The sequence below is a fragment of the Stenella coeruleoalba genome, assembly GCF_951394435.1.
Source record: "Stenella coeruleoalba genome assembly, chromosome: 5".
NCBI classification, from domain to species: domain Eukaryota; kingdom Metazoa; phylum Chordata; class Mammalia; order Artiodactyla; family Delphinidae; genus Stenella; species Stenella coeruleoalba.
In genome coordinates, this window is record NC_137150.1 from 64,186,936 (window position 1) to 64,207,768 (window position 20,833).

At 39.2% G+C, this 20,833-nt stretch overlaps 1 protein-coding gene across 1 annotated transcript; it reads left to right on the plus strand.

Annotated features, from left to right (window-relative positions):
- Positions 1–813: 813 nt before the first annotated feature.
- On the plus strand, positions 814–19,624 carry FETUB (fetuin B; the record flags this gene model as incomplete). Its single annotated transcript, XM_079922872.1, has 7 exons — positions 814–1,038; positions 1,372–1,482; positions 3,051–3,138; positions 5,204–5,373; positions 6,087–6,185; positions 18,103–18,186; positions 19,214–19,624. 7 exons carry the CDS (start codon positions 814–816, stop codon positions 19,571–19,573), a joined length of 1,137 nt encoding a protein of 378 aa, XP_079778998.1. The 3' UTR covers positions 19,574–19,624.
- Positions 19,625–20,833: the final 1,209 nt, after the last annotated feature.

A 20,833-nucleotide genomic window follows, 5' to 3' on the forward strand; every position in this document is an offset into this window, starting at 1 on the left:
CTACATACTGTTCTCCATAGTGGCTGCCCCAATTTACATTCCCACCAACAGTGCAACACACCCTCTCCAGCATTTATTATTTGTAGACTTTTTAATGATGGCCATTCTGACTGGTGTGACGTATACCTCATTGTAGTTTTGATTTGCATTTCTCTAATAATTAGCAATGTTGAGCATTTTTTCATGTGCCTATTGGCCATCTGTATGTATGCTAAACAAAACTGTTTCTAGCCAGATCCCAAAGTGCTTTAGGAATCTCATGGGGGCCTTTATGTAGATGATATGGGGTTAAAGCCCTTTTTCAGATATAACAAGAATGGTGATCTTGGGAGGTGGAGCATGAAGTCACTGAGCCCCGTTAGCACCCTGATTCTGGGCTCCAAGATGGAGATAAAGATCAGTGTGGCCAGGACATCAGCTAGAGGCAAGGTGCTAGGGGCATATTCTGACTCAGCTGGAGCGCTGGACACAAACCAGAACTCAATCATGACCTCTTGGGACCCTTGACCCAAGGGTTTATTTTGATTTCTTGGGAAATGGTTAGGAAACTGACATCTGTTTACATGTATACATGAATGTGAGATTACTCAGGGGTCTAAGGTTACAGATAGTGGCAAATCCCATCCAAAGTACTGACTCAGGGAAATCCACATTTAGAATTCAAAGAGATAAAATAGGACATTGTGCTTCAAAACCTGATCACTGGTTTAGCTTGTAATCACAAAGCTGCTCAAGTTGGCCTCAGAGTCCTATATACAGCCCGGTGCCTGCAGCTCTGCATACTGACCCCTCCTGGGCCTTGCCCCCGACAGGATGAGTCTGTTCCTACCTCTGGCGCTCTGCACCCTGGCCGCCTGCTGTGGGGCTCGATCTCCACCCCATCCAGTCCTCGGCCCCCCGCCTCTCTTCCTTGGCTGCAACAGCTCAGATGTGCTGGATATCGCGAACTTCATCCTGCAGGACATCAACAGGGACCAAAAGGACGGCTACGTGCTGAGCCTCAACCGAGTGAGCGATGCCCGTGAACACCCACAAGAGGTAAGTGGCAGTACCCTCTGGGGCAGGTGTTTGCACAATTTGAGGAGGCTGGCCAGGGCACGGGAACCCAGAGACACCTGTTGGCAGGTGTTTTCCAAATCAGAAACCCTGTTGAGTACATGTTGCTCTCCTCTGCCAGGGTGCTACAGGTTCTTACTGTTATTAGAAACAAGTGCTAACGGTATCTGCTCAGAAACGTGTGTCCCACCGTTTATAAGAAATCTTCACAAACGTCATAGCCTTTGGCTTTGCCATAAAACAGGGACCTTTTTTGCTGGTCTTTAGGGGTTTCTGCTTCATGTGGGTTGTGCATTTCTCCTCCCATTCCCACAGGCTGGTCTGGGGTCTCTGTTCTATTTCACGCTGGACGTGTTAGAGACTGGCTGCCATGTGCTCAGCAGGAAGTCGTGGAAGAATTGTGGGGTGAGGCACTTACATGAATCGGTGAGTACTTGTGTCCAGGAGCTCGAGGGGGAAAACTAGGTGTTCTCTGTCTACAGCATGAAGATGGTTCAATGTGTACCATCTTTAAATGTCCCTCTTTAAAATCTCTTTGGCGGGGTGCCTATGTGGTTATTCCAATTCTACAGACAAAATAGAGTTTAATCAGAGGCGTGTCTGAGGCTCCCACTGGGGTCATAACACCAGAATTGAAAAGTTGCCCCCAAATTATTTCCTACCTCCAAGACCTTTCTGTAGGCTCTGAGCTAGTGTTTAAATTGAGAAAAAAAGATCTGAAGCGTAGTGCTCTAGAAGCGTGTCTAAGGAAAACTGTAGAAGTAATGGAGGGGGAACTTTTTAATTTGTTTTATTTTGCTTTAGTTTGTTTCACTGAACACTGATATGAGATTTGAGGCTGGACACAGGGAGGGCTATGGTATGGGAGCTCTCAGAGGTTCCATGGAAGGATTTCCTGGAATCATAGAACCTAAAGGGAGTCAGAATTGATCCTATTAAAGATGACCATAGAAGAGGCTTGAAAATAACGTAGTGAGTTTTCATTTGGTTCTCAATTATCCTGAGATTATTTTCATTAATTTATATGAAATTTTATGAGTACAGGAGTGTGATATAAGTGTTTAGAAGTGAACTATTTGACCAAGATATCTTTTTCTAATCATTTAACCAAATTCGTCAAACTGCACCTACCTGGTTTTGAAAAGCAAATAGTCTATTTACCATATTGTGAATTACATTTGTTAAGGTGACACTAGCTGCTATAACACATACACTAAAAAGCGTATACTGATTGCAAAATGATAGAAGTTGATCCCCATTCACATGAAGTTCAAAATAGAAATTCTTGATCAGGAAGGGGCCTTCCTCCAGGAGTGATTTGGAGACCCAGGTACCTTCCATGTTGTGGCCCTAGACTCTGCTGCCTTCAGCGCGTGGCTTCTGTGGTCACCATGCTCATCTGCATCAAGCTATGGAAAAGGAAAGAGCACGGAGGACAGATAGCACGTGGGAGAGCTTTATGGGCTAGACCTGGAAGTGGTTACACATCACTTCTGCTCACCATGCTGTGGTTAGAACTCAGTTACACACAGTCTCACCTAAGCAGGAAGGAGGCTGGGAAGAAGTCAAGCTGTGTCTCAGGAGAAGGTTAAACTGTTTAATGATCAGCTGGCCGTTTCTCCACCCCAAACTACTAAAATTGACCTTAAGTTTCTTGTTCTTTAAAAATGAAATGTCCAGGGCTTCCCTGGTAGCGCAGTGGTTGAGAGTCCGCCTGCCGATGCAGGGGACACGGGTTCGTGCCCCGGTCCGGGAAGATCCCACATGCCGCGGAGCGGCTGGGGCCGTGGGCCGTGGCCGCTGAGCCTGCGCGTCCGGAGCCTGCGCGTCTGGAGCCTGTGCTCCGCAACGGGAGAGGCCACAGCAGTGAGAGGCCCGCGTACCGCAAAAAAATAAAAAATAAAAAATAAAAAGAAATGTCCAATTTCATTCTGGGAGTATTTAAAAGTCTTAGTTCATTCCACTGCGTCATAAAATGTATTTGTTGGTTCCAGGTTTATGGTCAATGCAAAGCAATATTTTACATTAATAAGGCAAGAAGAATTTTCTTTTTACCTGCTTATAATTGTACTCTTCGCCCAGGTAAGAGATCACTTTGATTTTGTGCATTTTAATAATAGATGGAAAAAGAGTATTTAACTATACTATGCTATAGTGTATAGGGTTTCTCCCATCCTTACTTCCTATTCATTCCAAAGCCAAGTTCTTCATATATCCAACACTTGCACTGCTCCTCTTCCCACAATTAATCTACATTGTGTCCTACATCAAATCCTAAATTTTCAGTCGGACATAAATGGCATAACCTCTTTGACTGGTCCCCAGGCTTCCTCTCTAGCTATTTCTGCCTTATTACCTTGACTATACCAACTCTGCCCTCCATTCAACTGGATCGCTCACTATTTTCTGAATACACATCACACCTTCCAATCTCTGCATCTTGTTTGTTCTTCTCCCTCTGCTGAGGATGCCCTCCACTGATAACCTCTGCCCTTGGAACTCATAAGCATTCTTTAAAGATCATTGTCAATGCTGCTTCCTCCCCCACCGTTCTCTATTCAAGAAACTCCCCCTCCCCTCAAAAAACAAACAAAAAGTGGTGCTTTCCTATTCTACAGCCCTACACAACTTTAACCTAACCATTCATGGAGTACAGACCATGCACTGCCTTGATTTGGGGTCTTCTGTCTTATATTGTGTAGAACGTTTTATCCCTTCTTCCTGTCTGCTACAACTCTCCCCCAGTTCCTATCAAGTGTAAGGAGTCTGTAATATCATTGAATAAATTAATAAATACATACATTCATTCTGGGTCTCTCTTTGAACAGCAAGCATCCATGGCATGGGAAAATAGGATATGGCTACTCATCAAACTATTATGTGTGTGTGTGACTCCCCTGGGAGATCTTGTTCAAGTGCAGATTCTGATTCCATAGGTATGGGGCAGGGCCTGAGGTTCTGCATTTCTAACAAGCTCTCGGTGATAATAATGCTGTTGGTTCCTTTGAGAGGGCAACAGATCTAAACCTTCCTGGTTGTGAAGATGAGACTCACCTAAATTAGAGGACAACAGCCAATAAAATGGATCAGGTCTTAAATGGAAGTCCTAGATACCTGAAGTATGGGAGGTCAGGAAATGACATGTGGGGATGGTGCCGGGAGTGACAGCTGTGGGTGTAACTTCCCCACAAAATGCCCGAATACATCCAAATAAACACACAGTTGATCAAAACAATGTGCTTGCTTTGTCAAAACAACTGCTAGACAAGTTTCCTAGCCTGACTTTTATACAAGTTTTGCCACCCCCCAGCTCCTCCAATCAGACATTCTAGCTGTACCATTAGTGTGATTATCCTATCCAGTCATACAGTGATTTGATCAACTTTTATTTTCCAGCTTACTTGCATTTTCTAACCAAAGAGGGTGTGCTTCCACCTTCCGTATGTCATTCACTCACTCATTCATTCAGCAGGTATTTACTAAGCACCAACCATGCATTAGACATTATGTTAGGTGTTGGCGACTAAAAGGGAAATAAAACATGACGGTAATGAAATCCCAACTCAGTCTGCTTTACAGAGGCAATAATGGTGGAAGATATTGAGCTAATTAGGAAAATGTTTTTATACCAATATACAGTTGACCCTTGAACAACATGGGTTTGAACTAACTATCATGGTCCACTCATGGATTTTTTTTCACTAAATACATACTGTAATATTACACTGTATGCAGTTGGTTGAATCCATGGTTGCAGAACTGTGGATACGGAGGGCTGAATGTAAAGTTAAACTGGGATTTTTGGCTGTCTGGAGGGTCAGCACCCCTAACCGCCGTGCTGTTCAAGGGTCAACTGTACTATATTATGTGTTTTTTAACTAAATTCCTAGGGTAAAAAAATTTACGTAAGGTGAAAAAATATTGCTTTGTTTCCTTTTAAATTATGAAAGTAATACACGCTCATTGCAGAAAACTCTGCAGTAAGCTAACTTTCTTTCTAAATAATGCTTTTCCACTCCATCCTTGACAAAGCTGAGCATTATCTTTTTTTCTTTCAATCTCTGCTTCTGTTGTGATCATATGATTTATAGGATTATGTATCATTAAGGAGTTTTATTTTTAAACTTGCTCCCTTTGGCATCAACAGTTTCTCGAAGCAAGATTACCATGATGTGCCCTGACTGCCCCAGCTCCAGCCCCCATGATTTGTCAGACCCCAAGTTCCTGGAAACTGCTACTGAGTCTCTTGCAAGATACAACGATAAGAGCCCTTCGAAGCAGTATTCTCTCGTCAAAATCACCAAGACTTCTCAGCAGGTGAGGCTGAAAGGCCAGTTACAACAATATGTCTCATAACTGTTGCTATCGCTATCGAGGCCCTCTTTTTGATTAGAACCCTAAGAGCCTTTGCTTCATTCCCTACCTTTGGTAACCCTGATGCACATTCAATCATGTTTTAGTTTCTGAGTCATTCCATGGGATTTCTGTTAGAGTTGTGTGGTATGATTTTACTTCATTGCCCTGAAGGCAAGAAGGGAAATGGACTCATAGTCTCCTTGGGTTATTCTACTTAGGTTCACTATTTACTACCACATTCCCATATCTGGTTGACCTTGGACCACTTAGCAAGTTAAGTTCTACTCTGTGTTTTAAGTACAGGAGTGGATGTTGAGTTTTATGGGTTAGGGGAAATGTTCATTTGTACCTGAAGTATGTTGATATCTATCATATGGAGAACAGCTAATTTAAAAACAAATTTACATGAGGAAAATAAGCTCCCCCAGGGGAAGGTTTTTAGAGCCCAGTTAAATCCTTAAGAAGGGAAGAAAGGTATGGTGAATATGTTTTCTAAACAACAAAATCATAATACATGGTTTGATCATGGTGGGGATTACAGGGACAAAAAGAGACCTGTGTTGACAATGACTCTGGGAATGTATGGTTTCTGTAAATATAATGTTGCCAAACCTGACTCATTTCTCCACTTGAGAAGGTTTGATTTTTATTTCTCACCTCTTGTCTCCTACCAGTGGGTGTTTGGCGCTGCCTACTTTGTAGAATATTTAATCCAAGAGTCATGTCCCAAGTCCCAGGCTAGCAGCTGTGCACTTCAGCCCCCTAACTCTGTGGTGAGTATTATTGAATGTCTTCATAATTTAAGCTTTGTGCTCACAGATCATCTATATATGTTTATTGAGCATAAATTATACATGAAGTGTTGTAATGCATGAGACACTTTTCTTCCCCTTAAGGAGCAACTGACTAGTTAGAGATGGCCCAGATGCAATAATATTTGATTGTAAATGCAGTTTTCATCAGCAATGTGATGGCTTTGCAAAAAATGATCATAGGAGGCTATAAAAATATAGACAACTCTCCTCAGTGGTTGGTGGTAGTCCTGCTTTTATCCAAACAGACCCAGTTACATTTGGAATACAGCATGGTGTTCCATTCCTTGGACCACTCTTTAAGAAGGACAAAGTGACACAGGGCTTCTTTCAAAGAATGCAGCCAAGATGGGGAGGGTGCCCTGAAACTATCTCAAGCACACCTAGTAGGAACGTCAATTGGCAAAATGTATTGTAGCACAATTAGGAAAAATGCAAGCCTTTTTCCCCCCTTATTCACTTAGTTATAATAAAATTTTATTAAGATATAATTCACACACCATAAAATTCACCCTTTTCAGGTGTACAAGTCAGTGTTTTTTAGTCTATTCATAGAGTTGTGCTGTCATCACCACTATCTAATCTTAGAATATTTTCATCAGCCCAAAAAGAAACTCCATATCCATTAGCAGTCATTCCCCTTGCCCTCTCGCCTATGCCCCGGGAAGCCACTAGTCTACTTGCTGACTCTATGACTACATTTTTTGAACATTTTATATAATGGAATCACACTGTATGTGGCCTTTTGTGTCTGGCTTCTTTCACTTAGCAAAATGTTTTCAAGGGTTATCCTTGTTCAGCATTGATATATCAGTGCTTCATTTCTTTTAATGGCCAAATAATATTTCATTGCATGGATATACCATGTATTGTTTATCCATTCCACAGTTGATTGATATTTGAGTTGTTTCCCCATTTGAGATGTTATGAATGGTACTACTATGAACATTTGTGTATAAGTTTTTTTTCTTTTGGCTTGCGGGATTTTAGTTCCCCAACCAAGGGTTGAACCTAGGCCCATGGCAGTGAAAGCACCGAGTCCTAACCACTGGACGGCCAGGGAATTCCCTGTGTATAAGTTTTTATGTATACATATGTTTTCATTTCTTTTGAGTACACACCTTGGAGTGGGACTGCTGGGTCATATGAGAATTCTGTGTTTAACCTTTTAACTAACTGCAAACTGTTTTCCAAAGTGATGGCAGCAGTTTCATAATCCCATCAGCAACATGTGAGGGTTTCAATTTCTTCATGTTTTTGCCAATGCTTGTTATTATTATCTGTCCTTTTTATTATAGTTATCTTACTGAGTATGAAGTAGTCTCTCATTTTGGTTATATTTGAATTTTCCTAATGGTTAATGATTGAGTATCTTTTAATGTGCTTTTGGCCATTTGTATGTATTCTTTGGAGGAAAGTCTATTCAAATCCTTTGTCATTTAAAACTTAGATTATTTATCTTTTTATTGTTGAATTGTAAGAATTCTTTACATATTCTGGATATAATCCCCTTATCAGATACATGATTTTCAAATATTTTCTCCCATTCTCTGATTTGTCTCTTCATTTTCTTGATGATGTTCTTCGAAGTACAAAAATTTTTTAATTTTAATGAAATCTTCTTTATATTTTTTCTTTTGTTGAATGTGCTTTTTGTGTCATATCTAAGAATCCATTACCTAACCCAAGATCATTAAGATTTACTCCTCTGTATTCCTCTAAGAGTTTTATAGTTTTAGCTGTAGGTCTCTGACCCTTTCTTTCTTTTTTTTTTTTTTTGGCCACACTGCATGGCATGTGGGATCTTAGTTGCATGCGGGATCTTAGTTCCCCGACCAGGGATCAAACCCCTGTCCCTGCATTGGAAGCACAGAGTCTCATCCACTGGACAGCCAGGGAAGTCCCCTCTGACCCATTTTTGAGTTAATTTTTGTATATGATATGAGGTAGGAGGTTCAACTTCATTCTTCTGCTTGTGGATCTCCAGTTGTCCCAGCACCATTGGTTGAAAAGGCTATGATTTCCCCCATTTAATTGTATTGACATATTTTTGAAGATCAACTGACTATAAATGTAAGAGGTTTTTTTTTTTTTGAATTTTTTTTTTTTGCGGTACGCGGGCCTCTCACTGTTGTGGCTTCTCCTGTTGCGGAGCACAGGCTCCGGACGCGCAGGCTCAGCGGCCATGGCTCACGGGCCCAGCCGCTCCGCGGCATGTGGGATCTTCCCGGACCGGGGCACGAACCCGTGTCCCCTGCATCGGCAGGCGGACTCTCAACCACTGCGCCACCAGGGAAGCCCTTTTTTCTGAATTTTATTTTATTTATTTTTTTATACAGCAGGTTCTTATTAGTCATCAATTTTATACACATCAGTGTATACATGTTGATCCCAATCTCCCAATTCATCACACCACTACCACACCCCCTGCCACGTTCCCCCCTTGGTGTCCATACGTTTGTTCTCTACATCTGTGTCTCAATTTCTGCCCTGCAAACCAGTTCATCTGTACCATTTTTCTAACTCCATATATATGCATTAATATACGATATTTGTTTTTCTCTTTCTGTTTTTCTCTTACTTCACTCTGTATGACAGTCTCTAGATCCATCCACGTCTCAACAAAAAACCCAATTTCGTTCCGTTTTATGGCTGAGTAATATTCCATTGTATATATGTATCACATCTTCTTTATCCATTTGTCTGTCGATGGGCATTTAGGTTGCTTCCATGACCTGGCTATTGTAAGTAGTGCTGCAATGAACATTGGGATGCATGTGTGTTTTTGAATTATGGTTTTCTCTGGGTATATGCCCAGTAGTGGGATTGCTGGGTCATATGGTAATTCTATTTTTAGTTTTTTAAGGAACCTCCATACTGTTCTCCATAGTGGCTGTATCAGTTTACATTCCCACCAACAGTGCAAGAGGATTCCCTTTTCTCCACACCCTCTCCAACATTTGTTGTTTGTACATTTTCTGATGATGCCCATGCTAACTGGTGTGAGGTGATACCTCACTGTAGTTTTGATTTGCATTTCTCTAATAATTAGTGATGTTGAGCAGCTTTTCATTTGCTTCTTGGCCATCTGTATGTCTTCTTTGGAGAGATGTCTATTTAGGCCCTCTGCCCATTTTTGGATTGGGTTGTTTGTTTTTTTAATATTGAGCTGCATGAGCTGTTTATATATTTTGGAGATTAATCCTTTGTCTGTTGATTCATTTGCAAATATTTTCTCCCATTCTGAGGGTTATCTTTTCATCTTTTTTATGGTTTCCTTTGCTGTGCAAAAGCTTTTAAGTTTCATTAGGTCCCATTTGTTTATTTTTGTTTTTATTTCCATTACTCTAGGATGTGGATCAAAAAAGACCTTGCTGTGATTTACGTCAAAGAGTGTTCTTCCTATGTTCTCCTCCAAGAGTTTTATAGTGTCTGGTCTTACATTTAGGTCTGTAATCCATTTTGAGTTTATTTTTGTGTATGGTGTTAGGGAGTGTTCTTATTTCATTCTTTTACATATAGCTGTCCAGTTTTCCCAGCACCACTTATTGAAAAGACTGTCTTTTCTCCATTGTATATCCTTGTCTCCTTTGTCATAGATTAGCTGACCATAGGTGTATGGGTTTATCTCTGGGCTTTCTATCTTGTTCCATTGGTCTATATTTCTGTTTTTGTGCCAGTACCATATTGTCTTGATTACTGTAGCTTTGTAGTGTAGTCTGAAGTCAGGGGGTCTGATTCCTCCAGCTCCACTTTTTTCGCTCAAGACTGCTTTGGCTATTTGGGGTCTTTTTTGTCTCCATACAAATTTTAAGATTTTTTTGTTCTAATTCTTTAAAATATGCCATTGGTAATTTGATAGGGCTTGCATTGAATCTGTAGATTGCTTTGGGTAGTATAGTCAATTTCACAATATTGATTCTTCCAATCCAAGAACATGGTATATCTCTCCATCTGTTGGTATGATCTTTAATTTCTTTCATCAGTAGACATAGTTTTCTGCCTAGGTAGGAAACTTTTGCCTTTTGTCTCCGTAGGTAGGTTTATTCATAGGTATTTTATGCTTTTTGTTGCAATGGTAAATGGGAGTATTTCCTTAATTTCTCTTTCAGATTTTTCATCATTAGTGTATAGGAGTGCAAGAGATTTCTGTGCATTAATTTTGTTTCCTGCAACTTTACCAAATTCATTGATTAGCTCTAGTAGTTTTCTGGTGGCATCCTTAGGATTCTCTATGTACAGTATCATGTCATCTGCAAACAGTGACAGTTTTACTCCTTCTTTTCAATTTGTATTCCTTTTATTTCTTTTTCTTCTCGATTGCCATGGCTAGGACTTCCAAAACTATGTTGAATAATAGTGGTGAGAGTGGACATCCTTGTCTTGTTCCTGATTTTAGAGGAAATGCTTTCAGTTTTTCAGCATTGAGAATGATGTTTGCTGTGGGTTTGTCATATATGGACTTTATTATGTTGAGGTAGGTTCCCTCTATGCCCACTTTCTGGAGAGTTTTTATCATAAATCGGTGTTGAATTTTGTCAGAAGCTTTTTCTGCCTCTATTGAGATAATCATATGGTTTTTATTCTTCAGTTTGTTAATATGGTGCATCACATCGATTGATTTGCATATATTGAAGGATCCTTGCATCCCTGGGATGAATCCCACTTGATCCTGATGTATGATCCTTTTAATGTGTTGTTGGATTCTGTTTGCTAGTATTTTGTTGAGGATTTTTGCATCTATATTCATCAGTGATATTGGTCTGTAATTTTCTTTTTTTGTAGTATCTTTGTCTGGTTTTGGTGTCAGGGTGATGGTGGCCTCATAGAATGAGTTTGGGAGTGTTCCTTCCTCTGCAGTTTTTTGGAAGAGTTTGAGTAGGATGGGTATTAGCTCTTCTCTAAATGTTTGATAGAATTCACCTGTGAAGCCATCTGGTCCTGGACTTTTGTTTGTTGGAAGATTTTTAATCACAGTTTCAATTTCAGGGCTTATGATTGGTCTGTTCATATTTTCTATTTCTTCTTGGTTCAGTCTTGGAAGGTTATACCTTTCTAAGAATTTCTTCCAGGTTGTCCATTTTATTGGCATAGAGTTGCTTGTAGTAGTCTCTTAGGATGCTTTGTATTTCTGCGGTGTCTGTTGTAACTTCTCTTTTTTCATTTTTAATTTTATTGATTTGAGTCCTCTCCCTCTTTTTCTTGATGAGTCTGGCTAATAGTTTATCAATTTTATCTTCTCAAAGAACCAACTTTTAGTGTTATTGATCTTTGCAATTGTTTTCTTTGTTTTTATTTCATTTATTTCTGCTCTTATCTTTATGATTTCTTTCCTTCTGCTAACTTTGGGTTTTGTTTGTTCTTTCTCTAGTTCCTTTAGGTGTAAGGTTAGATTGTTTATTTGAGATTTTTCTTGTTTCTTGAGGTAGGCTTGTATAGCTATAAACTTCCCTCTTGGAACTGCTTTTGCTGCATCCCAGAGGTTTTGGATCATCGTGTTTTCATTGTCATTTGTCTCTAGGTATTTTTTGATTTCCTCTTTGAGTTCTTCAGTGATCTTTTCGTTATTTAGTAACATATTGTTTAGCCTCCATGTGTTTGTGCTTTTTACGGTTTTTTCCCTGTAATTGATTTCTAATCTTATAGCATTGTGGTCAGAAAAGATGCTTGATATGATTTCAATTGTCTTAAATTTACTGAGGCTTGATTTGTGACCCAAGATGTGATGTATCCTGGAGAATATTCCATGCACACTTGAGAAGAAAGTGTAATCTGCGGTTTTTGGATGGAATGTCCTATAAATATCAATTAGATATATCTGGTCTATTGTGTCATTTAAAGCTTGTGTTTCCTTATTAATTCTCTGTTTGGATGATCTGTCCATTGGTGTAACTGAGGCATTAAAGTTCCCCAATATTATTGTGTTACTGTTGATTTCCTCTTTTACAGCTGTTAACAGTTGCCTTATGGATTGATGTGCTCCTATGTTGGGTGCATATATATTAATAATTGTTGTATCTTCCTCTTGGATTGATCCCTTGATCAGTATGTAGTGTCCTTCTTGTCTCTTGTAACGTTCTTTATCTTAAAGTCTATTTTATCTGATATGAGTATTGCTACTCCAGCTTTCTTTTGATTTCCATTTGCATGGAATATCTTTTTCCATCCCCTCACTTTCAGTCTGTATGTGTCCCTAGGTCTGAAGTGGGTCTCTTGTAGACAGCATATGTATAGGTCTTGTTTTTGTATCCATTCAGCAAGCCTGTGTCTTTTGGTTGGAGCATTTAATCTATTCACGTTTAAGGTAATTATCGATATGTATGTTCCTATGACCATTTTCTTAATTGTTTTGGGTTTGATTTTGTAGGTCCTTTTCTTCTCTCATGTTTCCCACTTAGAGAAGTTCCTTTAGCATTTGTTGTAGAGCTGGTTTGGTGGTGTTGAATTCTCTTAGCTTTTACTTGTCTGTAAAGCTTTTCATTTCTCCATCGAATCTGAATGAGATCCTTGCTGGGTAGAGTAATGTTGGTTGTAGCTTCTTCCGTTTTATCACTTTAAGTATATCATTCTACTCCCTTCTGGCTTGTAGAGTTTCTGCTGAGAAATCAGCTGTTATCCTTATGGGAGTTCCCTTGTATGTTATTTGTCATTTTTCCCTTGCTGCTTTCAAGAATTTTTCTTTGTCTTTAATTTTTGCCAATTTGATTATTATGTGTCTTGGTGTGTTTCTCCTTGGGTTTATCCTGTATGGGACTCTCTGCACTTCCTGGACTTGGGTGGCTATTTCCTTTCCCATGTTAGGGAAGTTTTTGACTACAACCTCTTCAAATATTTTCTCTGGTCCTTTCTCTCTCTCTTCTCCTTCTGGGACCCCTATAATGCGAATGTTGTTGCATTTAATGCTGTCCCAGAGGCCTCTTAGGCTGTCTTCATTTCTTTGCCTTTCTTTTTTCTTTATTCTATTCTGCAGCAGTGAATTCCATCATTCTGTCTTCCAGGTCACTTATCCGTTCTTCTGCCTCAGTTATTCTGCTATTGATTCCTTCTAGTGTAGTTTTCATTTCAGTTATTTTATTGTTCATCTCTATTTCTTTGTTCTTTAATTCTTCTAGGTCTTTGTTAAGCATTTCTTGCATATTCTCAATCTTTGCCTCCATTCTTTTTCTGAGGTCCTGGATCATCTTCACTATCATTATTCTGAATTCTTTTTCTGGAAGGTTGCCTATCTCCACTTCACTTAGTTGTTATTCTGGGGTTTTATCTTGTTCCTTCATCTGGTACATAGCCTTTTCATCTTATCTATCTTTCTGTGAATGTGGTTTTTGTTCCACAGGCTGCAAGATTGTAATTCTTCTTGCTTCTGCTATCTGCTCTCTCTGTAAGGGTTTATTTTTGTACCTTCAATTTTACTTCATTGATCTGCATATCTATTCTTATACCAGTACCACACTATCTCCAATATTATAGTTTTGTAGTAAATTTTGAATTGAGAAGTCTGAGCCCTCCTATTTTATTTTTCCTATTTAAGATTATTTTGGGTATTTTGGATTCTTTGCATTTTCATAATAAATCAACTTTAGAATCAGCTTGTCAGTTTCTATTTTTAAAAAGCAGGAAATTTGATAGGGATTTCATTGACTCTGTAGACCAATGTATATAGTAAGTACTGTCATCTTAAAATTAGTAATTCTTCCAGCCCATGAATATGGGATGTCTTTCCATTTGTTTAGGACTTATTTAATTTCTTTCAACAATGTTTTGTAGTCGTCAGTGTCCAAAACTTTCACTTTTTTGTATAGCTAAGTATTTTTTCCTCTTTGATGCTAATATAATGTATTTGTCTTCTCAATTTTATTTTTGGATTGTTCATTGCAAATATGTAGAAGTATAATTGATCTTTCATATTTTGATCTTGTATCCTGTAACCTTGTTGAACTCATTTTTATAGTTCTAATAGTTTTCTGGTAGAGTCCTTAGGATTTTCTGTATACAAGATCATGTCTTCTACAAATAGTTTTAGTTCTTCCTTTCCAATCTAAATGACTTTTAATTCTTACCTCATTTTCTTGACTAGAACTTCCAGTACAATGCTGAATAGAGATGGGAGAGCAGACATCCTTATCTTATTCCTGATTTTAGGAGGAAAGCATTCAGTATTTCATCGTTTAATGTGATGGTAACTGTAGGCTTTTTATAGCTGCTTTTTTGTCAAGTTGAGAAAGTTCCCATCTAGTCCTACTAGTTTGTTGAATGCTTTTAACAAAAAACAGTGTTAGAGTTTGTCTCATGCCTTTTCTGTGTTAATGAGATAATCGTTTGGTTTTCTTTTTCTCCTTTAATCTATTAGTATTTTACATAACAATGATTCTTTTATATTAAAACAGACTTGTGCTTTGCGGATGAATCACAGTTGATCATGGTGTATAACCCCTTTTATATGTTTCTGAATTCAGAGTTTTTTAAAAGTTTATTTATTTATTTTTGGTTGTGTTGGGTCTTTGTTGCTGCGTGTGGGCTTTCTCTAGCTGCAGCAAGCAGGGAATACTCTTCATTGCAGTGCACGGGCTTCTCATTGTGGTGGCTTCTCTTGTTGTGAAGCATGGGCTCTAGGCACGTAGACTTCAGTAGTTGTGGCTCATGGGCTCTAGAGTGCAGGGTCAGTAGTTGTGGTGCACGGGATTAGTTGCTCCGTAGCATGTGGGATCTTCCCAGACCAGGGCTCGAGCCCATGTCCCCTGCACTGGCAGGCGGATTCTTAACCACTGCGCCACCAGGGAAGTCCTGCATTCAGTTCACCAGTGGTTGTTTTTTTCTTTTAAAGATATTTAATCTCATATTTATAAGAGACATTGGTCTGTAGTTTTTCTGTGTCATATCTGCCTGATTTTCATATGAGTTTAATATTGGCTTTATATAATGAATTGGGAAAATTTCCCTCCTCTTCTGTTTTATTTTGGAAGAATTTGTGAAAGGTTGATGTTCATTCTTCTTTAAATATTTGGTAGAATTCCCCAGTGAAGCCATCTGGGCCTGAGCTTTCCTTTGTGGGAAGATTATTTGATTAATAATTCAATCTCTTTACTTGTTGTAAGTCTATTCAGGTTTTATATTTCTTCTTGAGTAAGTTTTGGTAGTTCATATCTTCCTAGGAATTTGTCCATTTCATCTAAGTTATCCAATTTTCCAGCATACAATTGTTCATAGTATTCCATTTTTATTTCTGAAAGATTAGAAGTGATGTACCCTATTTAATTCCCATTTTAGTAGCTTGAGTCATTTTTTTCTTAGTCTATCTAAAGCTTTGCCAATTTTATTAAATTTTTCAAAAAAGAATCAACTTTCAGTTTCATTTTTTTCTCCGTTCTTTTTTTATTATCTAGTTCATTTATTTCCTGTCTACTCTTTATTGTAAACTTCTTTTTGTTTGCTTTGGGCTTAGTTTACTTTTCTTTTTCTAGCTTTTTAAGGTAGAAGTTTAGGTTATTGATTTACAATCTTTATTTGCTTTTAACATAAGCATTTACATCTACAGATTTCCTTCTAAGAAACGATTGAGCTGCATCTCGCAAGTTATACATGTTGTTTTTGTTTCCATTTATCTCCAAATATTTTCTAATTTTCCTTGTGATCTCGTCTTTGGCCAATTGGTTATTTAAGAGTGTTATTTAATGTCCACATATTTGTGAAAATTCCAATTTCCTTCTGTTATTCATGTCTAATTTCATCCCATTGTGGTTGGGGAATGTACTCTGTGTGATCTCAATTCTTTTAAATGTATTGAAGCTTGTTTTATGGTTTAACATAAGGTATATCCTAGAGAAAGTTCCATGTACACTTGAGAAGAATGTGTATTCTGCTGTTGTTAGGTAAAGCATTCTGTAATTGTCTATTAGGTTTAATTTGTTTATAGTGTTGTTCAAGACTTCTGTTTCTTTGTTGATGTTCTGCAAACTTGTTTTATCCATTATTGAAAATGAGGTTTCCAACTATTATTGTTGAATTATCTATGTCTTCCTTGAATTCTGTCAGGTTTTGCCTATGTACCTTGGGGCTCTATTATTAGGGGCATTATATTTATAGTTGTTATGTCTTTCTAATAAATTGAGCCTTTTATCATTATAAAATGTTTTTCCTTGTCACTAGTAACAATTTTTGTCTTAAAGTAAATTTTGTCTGATATTTGTATAGCCATTCCCAGCTCTTTTTTATTATTGTTTGCATTGTAAATTTTTTCCATCTTTTAATTTTCAACCCATGTGTGTCTTTGAATCTGAACTATGTCTCTCAAAAGTCTTTCATAACCAGTCAATTGAATATTAAGGAATAATTGGGAAAATGTCTTCATCATCTTCTGTAGAATCTCCCTTTCTCACTTCTCAATGCCATCTTGGGCAGATCACATAGCTTTCTGGTTATATTCAGTAATAAGAACAATTTCACTTTGATTATTAAGATTCACTTTCAGGTATTAAAAATCCCCTTTAGTCAATTCTGAATCAAAACTTCTATCTCACATCCAATTCAAAGCTTTCTCCTCCCTGTAGCTCAAGCCTGACCTAGAGCTTAGAACCTGCTGTGAGGAAAGAGTCAAGGTCTGTCCTTTCACTCTTTCTCCCCCTCCTGCAATCATTTATTTAACTATGGTTCTTCCAAGCTCCAGGAAGAATGAGAGAGGAAATAGAGAAAAGAGTTTAAAGTCTTTTACATAACTGGACCTGCAGTTGTAATTTTCTCTTGGTCTACACTGGCCCTCTGTTTACACTTGAAAAAAATGCATACTCTATGACTCTAAAGTTTCTCTTCTAGGAATTTACCCAAAGGATATATGAAAATAGCTTCAATGTTTAAACATAAAAAATTAGATTCAGGGCTTCCCTGGTGGCGCAGTGGTTGAGAGTCCGCCTGCCGATGCAGGGAACACGGGTTCATGCCCCAGTCCGGGAAGATCCCACATGCCGTGGAGCGGCTAGGCCCATGAGCCATGGCCGCTGAGCCTGCGCGTCCGGAGCCTGTGCTCCGCAATGGGAGAGGCCACAACAGTGAGAGGCCCGTGTACCGCCAAAAAAAAAAAAAAAAAAAATTAGGTTCAATCCAGCTTCTAACAAAAGAGAACTTGTTAAATAACACAGAGGAATATTAGGTAGCCATTATAAAGAAAATCATAGAAAACTGTTCAGTGTCATAGATGGATTTTTACTATATATTGTTAAATGACAAAAGAGAGTTATAAAATATTATGAAGAGTATAATTCTATTTTTCTAGAAGAAAAATTATGTATGCATAGGAAGAAATGTTAGAAGAAAAGAAATCAAATCACTGCAGGAAACGGGTACCTTTCATGTAGTTACAGGTCTTTTTATTTTCTATTTGTTTATCCATATTCTAAATAACTGTTTATTACATTTCTAATAAGAAAACAAACTTATTTTATTTTTAAATAAAGAAAAGTTTAAGGAGATGAGAGTAGTCTTGTCTGAGAAGCAAAAACTCAGGTGGAACATACATAAAGAGCTGCTATATGAGAGATGAAAACAAGTTTTCTAGTTGACCCAAGGGTAGAAGTGTGGCCAAGAGATAGACCCAGATTTCTGTGTCTGTTCTATAGACACAGATTTCTGCTCAATACAAAGAATTTTCTAATAGAGTTTGTTCCTCAAGAAATCCTGAGTTTCTCTCCTTGGAGGTAATTTAGCCTAGTTTGGGCGATTATTTGGTAGGGATGAGCTAAAGAATTGGCTCAGAGCCTACCTATTGCATGGTAGGAGCATCAAAGTGTTGATTGGCTGTGTGTCTATGTAATCAGAAAGCAAGTTGATTTCCATTTATGATCATTGATAATCGTAATACACATGTGACATTGTATTTTCCTTTTTTTAGCCTGTTGGTATTTGCCACGGTTCTCTTACTGAACGACACTCAGAAAAGTCGGTCTCCGTGACTTGTGACTTCTTTGAATCAGAGGTATTTTTTAGTCTAATCGGTTGTCTTTCTGTGAATAAAAGAGCAGATTATTTTAGTTGCCCCTACCCTACCCTCTCCTTTTATTTTCCTAAAATCCATGATCACCACTTTATTCAGGGTGTCCTAAGGCCACATCCACAGGGTAGCTAAAAGAAAAACCTGTCACCCTTTCTTTTAGTTACAACATGGTCCCTATAGCATAAGTAAGACCCCTGTAGCTTGAGTGGCTCAGGCATCTGAGATATTAAATTCAGTGTCCCAAAGACTCTTACCCTGAACCATAGGTAGAAGTTGTTTCCATGGAAATACTGAATCCTTTTTCAGAAGTATTTATTGAGCACTTACCATAAGGCAGCCTGGTGTAGTTGAAAGGGTGGTTGAGACAGGCCACCTGGGTTCCAGTCCTGTTCTGCCACCTACAAGTTTTGTGAACATGGACAATTTCCTACCTCTCTGAGTCTTGGTTGCCTCATCTATAGAATTGGATTGCAATACCTACCTCCTTCAGATCCCCATGAGAAACAGGTCAGAGGATCTGGTTGAAGGGCACTGCCCTGGGCCTGGCACAGAATAAACAATCACCAGAGGTGGCTTCTTCTGCCACTACTAGGAGTGGGGAGACACCTTACTAGGGACTTTGAACAAGCCATCTTACCTCTCTGGATCATTGTTCAGCTCTGAAATTTGTGAAGCCTACAGTCAAGCTTCTAAAGGTTTGGTTCCCCCTGGCCCTTATCTGTTTTGCTTTTTAACCATTTACTTATTTAAAATTTTTTTTTGGCCATGCAGCTTGTGGGATCTTAGGTCCCCAACGAGGGGTTGAACCACAGCCCATGGCAGTGAAAGCCTGGAGTCTTAACTACTAGATGCCAGGGAATTTCCTTTAAGCCCTTTAATCAGAGGCCCATCTAGCTAGTCTCCCTTTGAAAATTCCATCAGAAAGGCACAGAACAGCATAATCTAGTACCAGGCATGGCAGGAATTTTCTTGGAGGACATTCCCTTATTTGAAAGCATTCTTATTTCAGGCTCCCACCCCTAGAGGTGAAAACCCTACTGTTAACCCGAGACCTGTGAACCTGTTCAAGGCGGAAGAGCCCCAGCAGACAACTCATCAGCCAAAAGCTGTGCCCAAAGGAACTGTCCAGTACCTTCCTGACTTGGATAACAAGGCTGAAGATTCCCAGGGAACAGACCCTGTTGAGGCCTTCCCTGTGCAGCTGGATCTAACCACAGATCCCCAAGGAGAACCACTGGATGTCTCCTTCCTCTTCCTGGACCCTATGGAGGAGAAGCCGGTTGTCCTGCCTTTCCCCTCAAAAGAACAACGCTCTGCTGAGTGCCCAGGACCAGCTCAAATGGACAACCCTCTTATTCTCCCACCTTGAGAACCACGTAGAGGATCCTGGGCGACATACTGCCCTACAGGAGATGAGCGGCGTTGGGAAAAGGGGGACAGAGAAACAGTTCAAACATAGAGAAGGCTAATAAAGTATGTCTTTTTGACTCCTCTTGGTCTCATCATGTTGCCCGGAAATGGAAATAAGACTTAACTGTTCACTTGCACACTGGACTGCATCCCTTCTAAACCACCCAAGGCCCCATGCCATGGATAGATGCCTCTCATATCATCTGCCTCTCTCTTTGTAATGACTTCTTACTTTTAGCTAATTGTTTCTGATATAGGGCCTTACTTAAGAATGTCCTCATCTTTCTGAGGTTAACCTAAAACAAATAGACTGAAGATATTTCTCCAGCAAAGATGGGTTTATTCAGGATCAGCAGAGGGTTGTGATTTGGGGTCTGCAACTGCGGAGAGCCACATGCAATCCCCCAAACAGCAAGCGAAGGAGAAGGCCTTCATGGAGAGGAAAAGGAAGTTGGAAGGGCCATACTAAACAAAAAGTCCATGGCTTTTCATTAGCTGAGTCCTTGCCAGGAAAGAAACGTCTTTCTTCTTCCTATAGGACTGTACTATTGTCACAGGTGAGAGCTCTCCCCTCTGGTCTCCCAACTCTATGAACTGAGGTTTCTGTTTATTAATTTTTTACCTTTCTCCCCTTTTAATCAAGATCTTTCTCTGAAAGCATCACTGATCAAGAGTCAGGTATTCTAGTTTCAATGGCTTTTTGTCATCCAGTGTCAGGAAGGACCTTTCCTTGGTGTAGTGTCTCAAATCGAAGGGAAAGTACGAAGATTAGAAACCTATTAAGGTCACCTTTAAATGACAAGAAGGGGTAGGAGGGAGAACTCTCAGGCCCTTTTTATCTAAAGTTCATATTTTATCAAGATCCTAGACATTGGAGATCATCTGAAGCATTCTGTAATCAAAATTTTGGCAACAAGCTTCCAACAGGCCTGTTCTGGTTATCCTGGGAAAGCTGTCTCATCAGCTGTCATCTGCTTCAGTTCTGGGAAATCTTTACTTTCAGGTCACCAGATGATGGGCAGGTCCAATTAGGGTTTGGCTCTTTCTTTAGGTGTGTCACATGAATCCAAGAGTCTATTCCTTGGAGTTTGGTGGCACAAGAGCTGGCTAGCAGTACCTGATAGAGGCCTTTCCATGAGGTTGAAGGAGAGTTCTTCTGGAGACGTCTTTTCAAAATAGATAAAATCTCCAGGTTGCAAGGTGTGATGCTTAAGGTCTT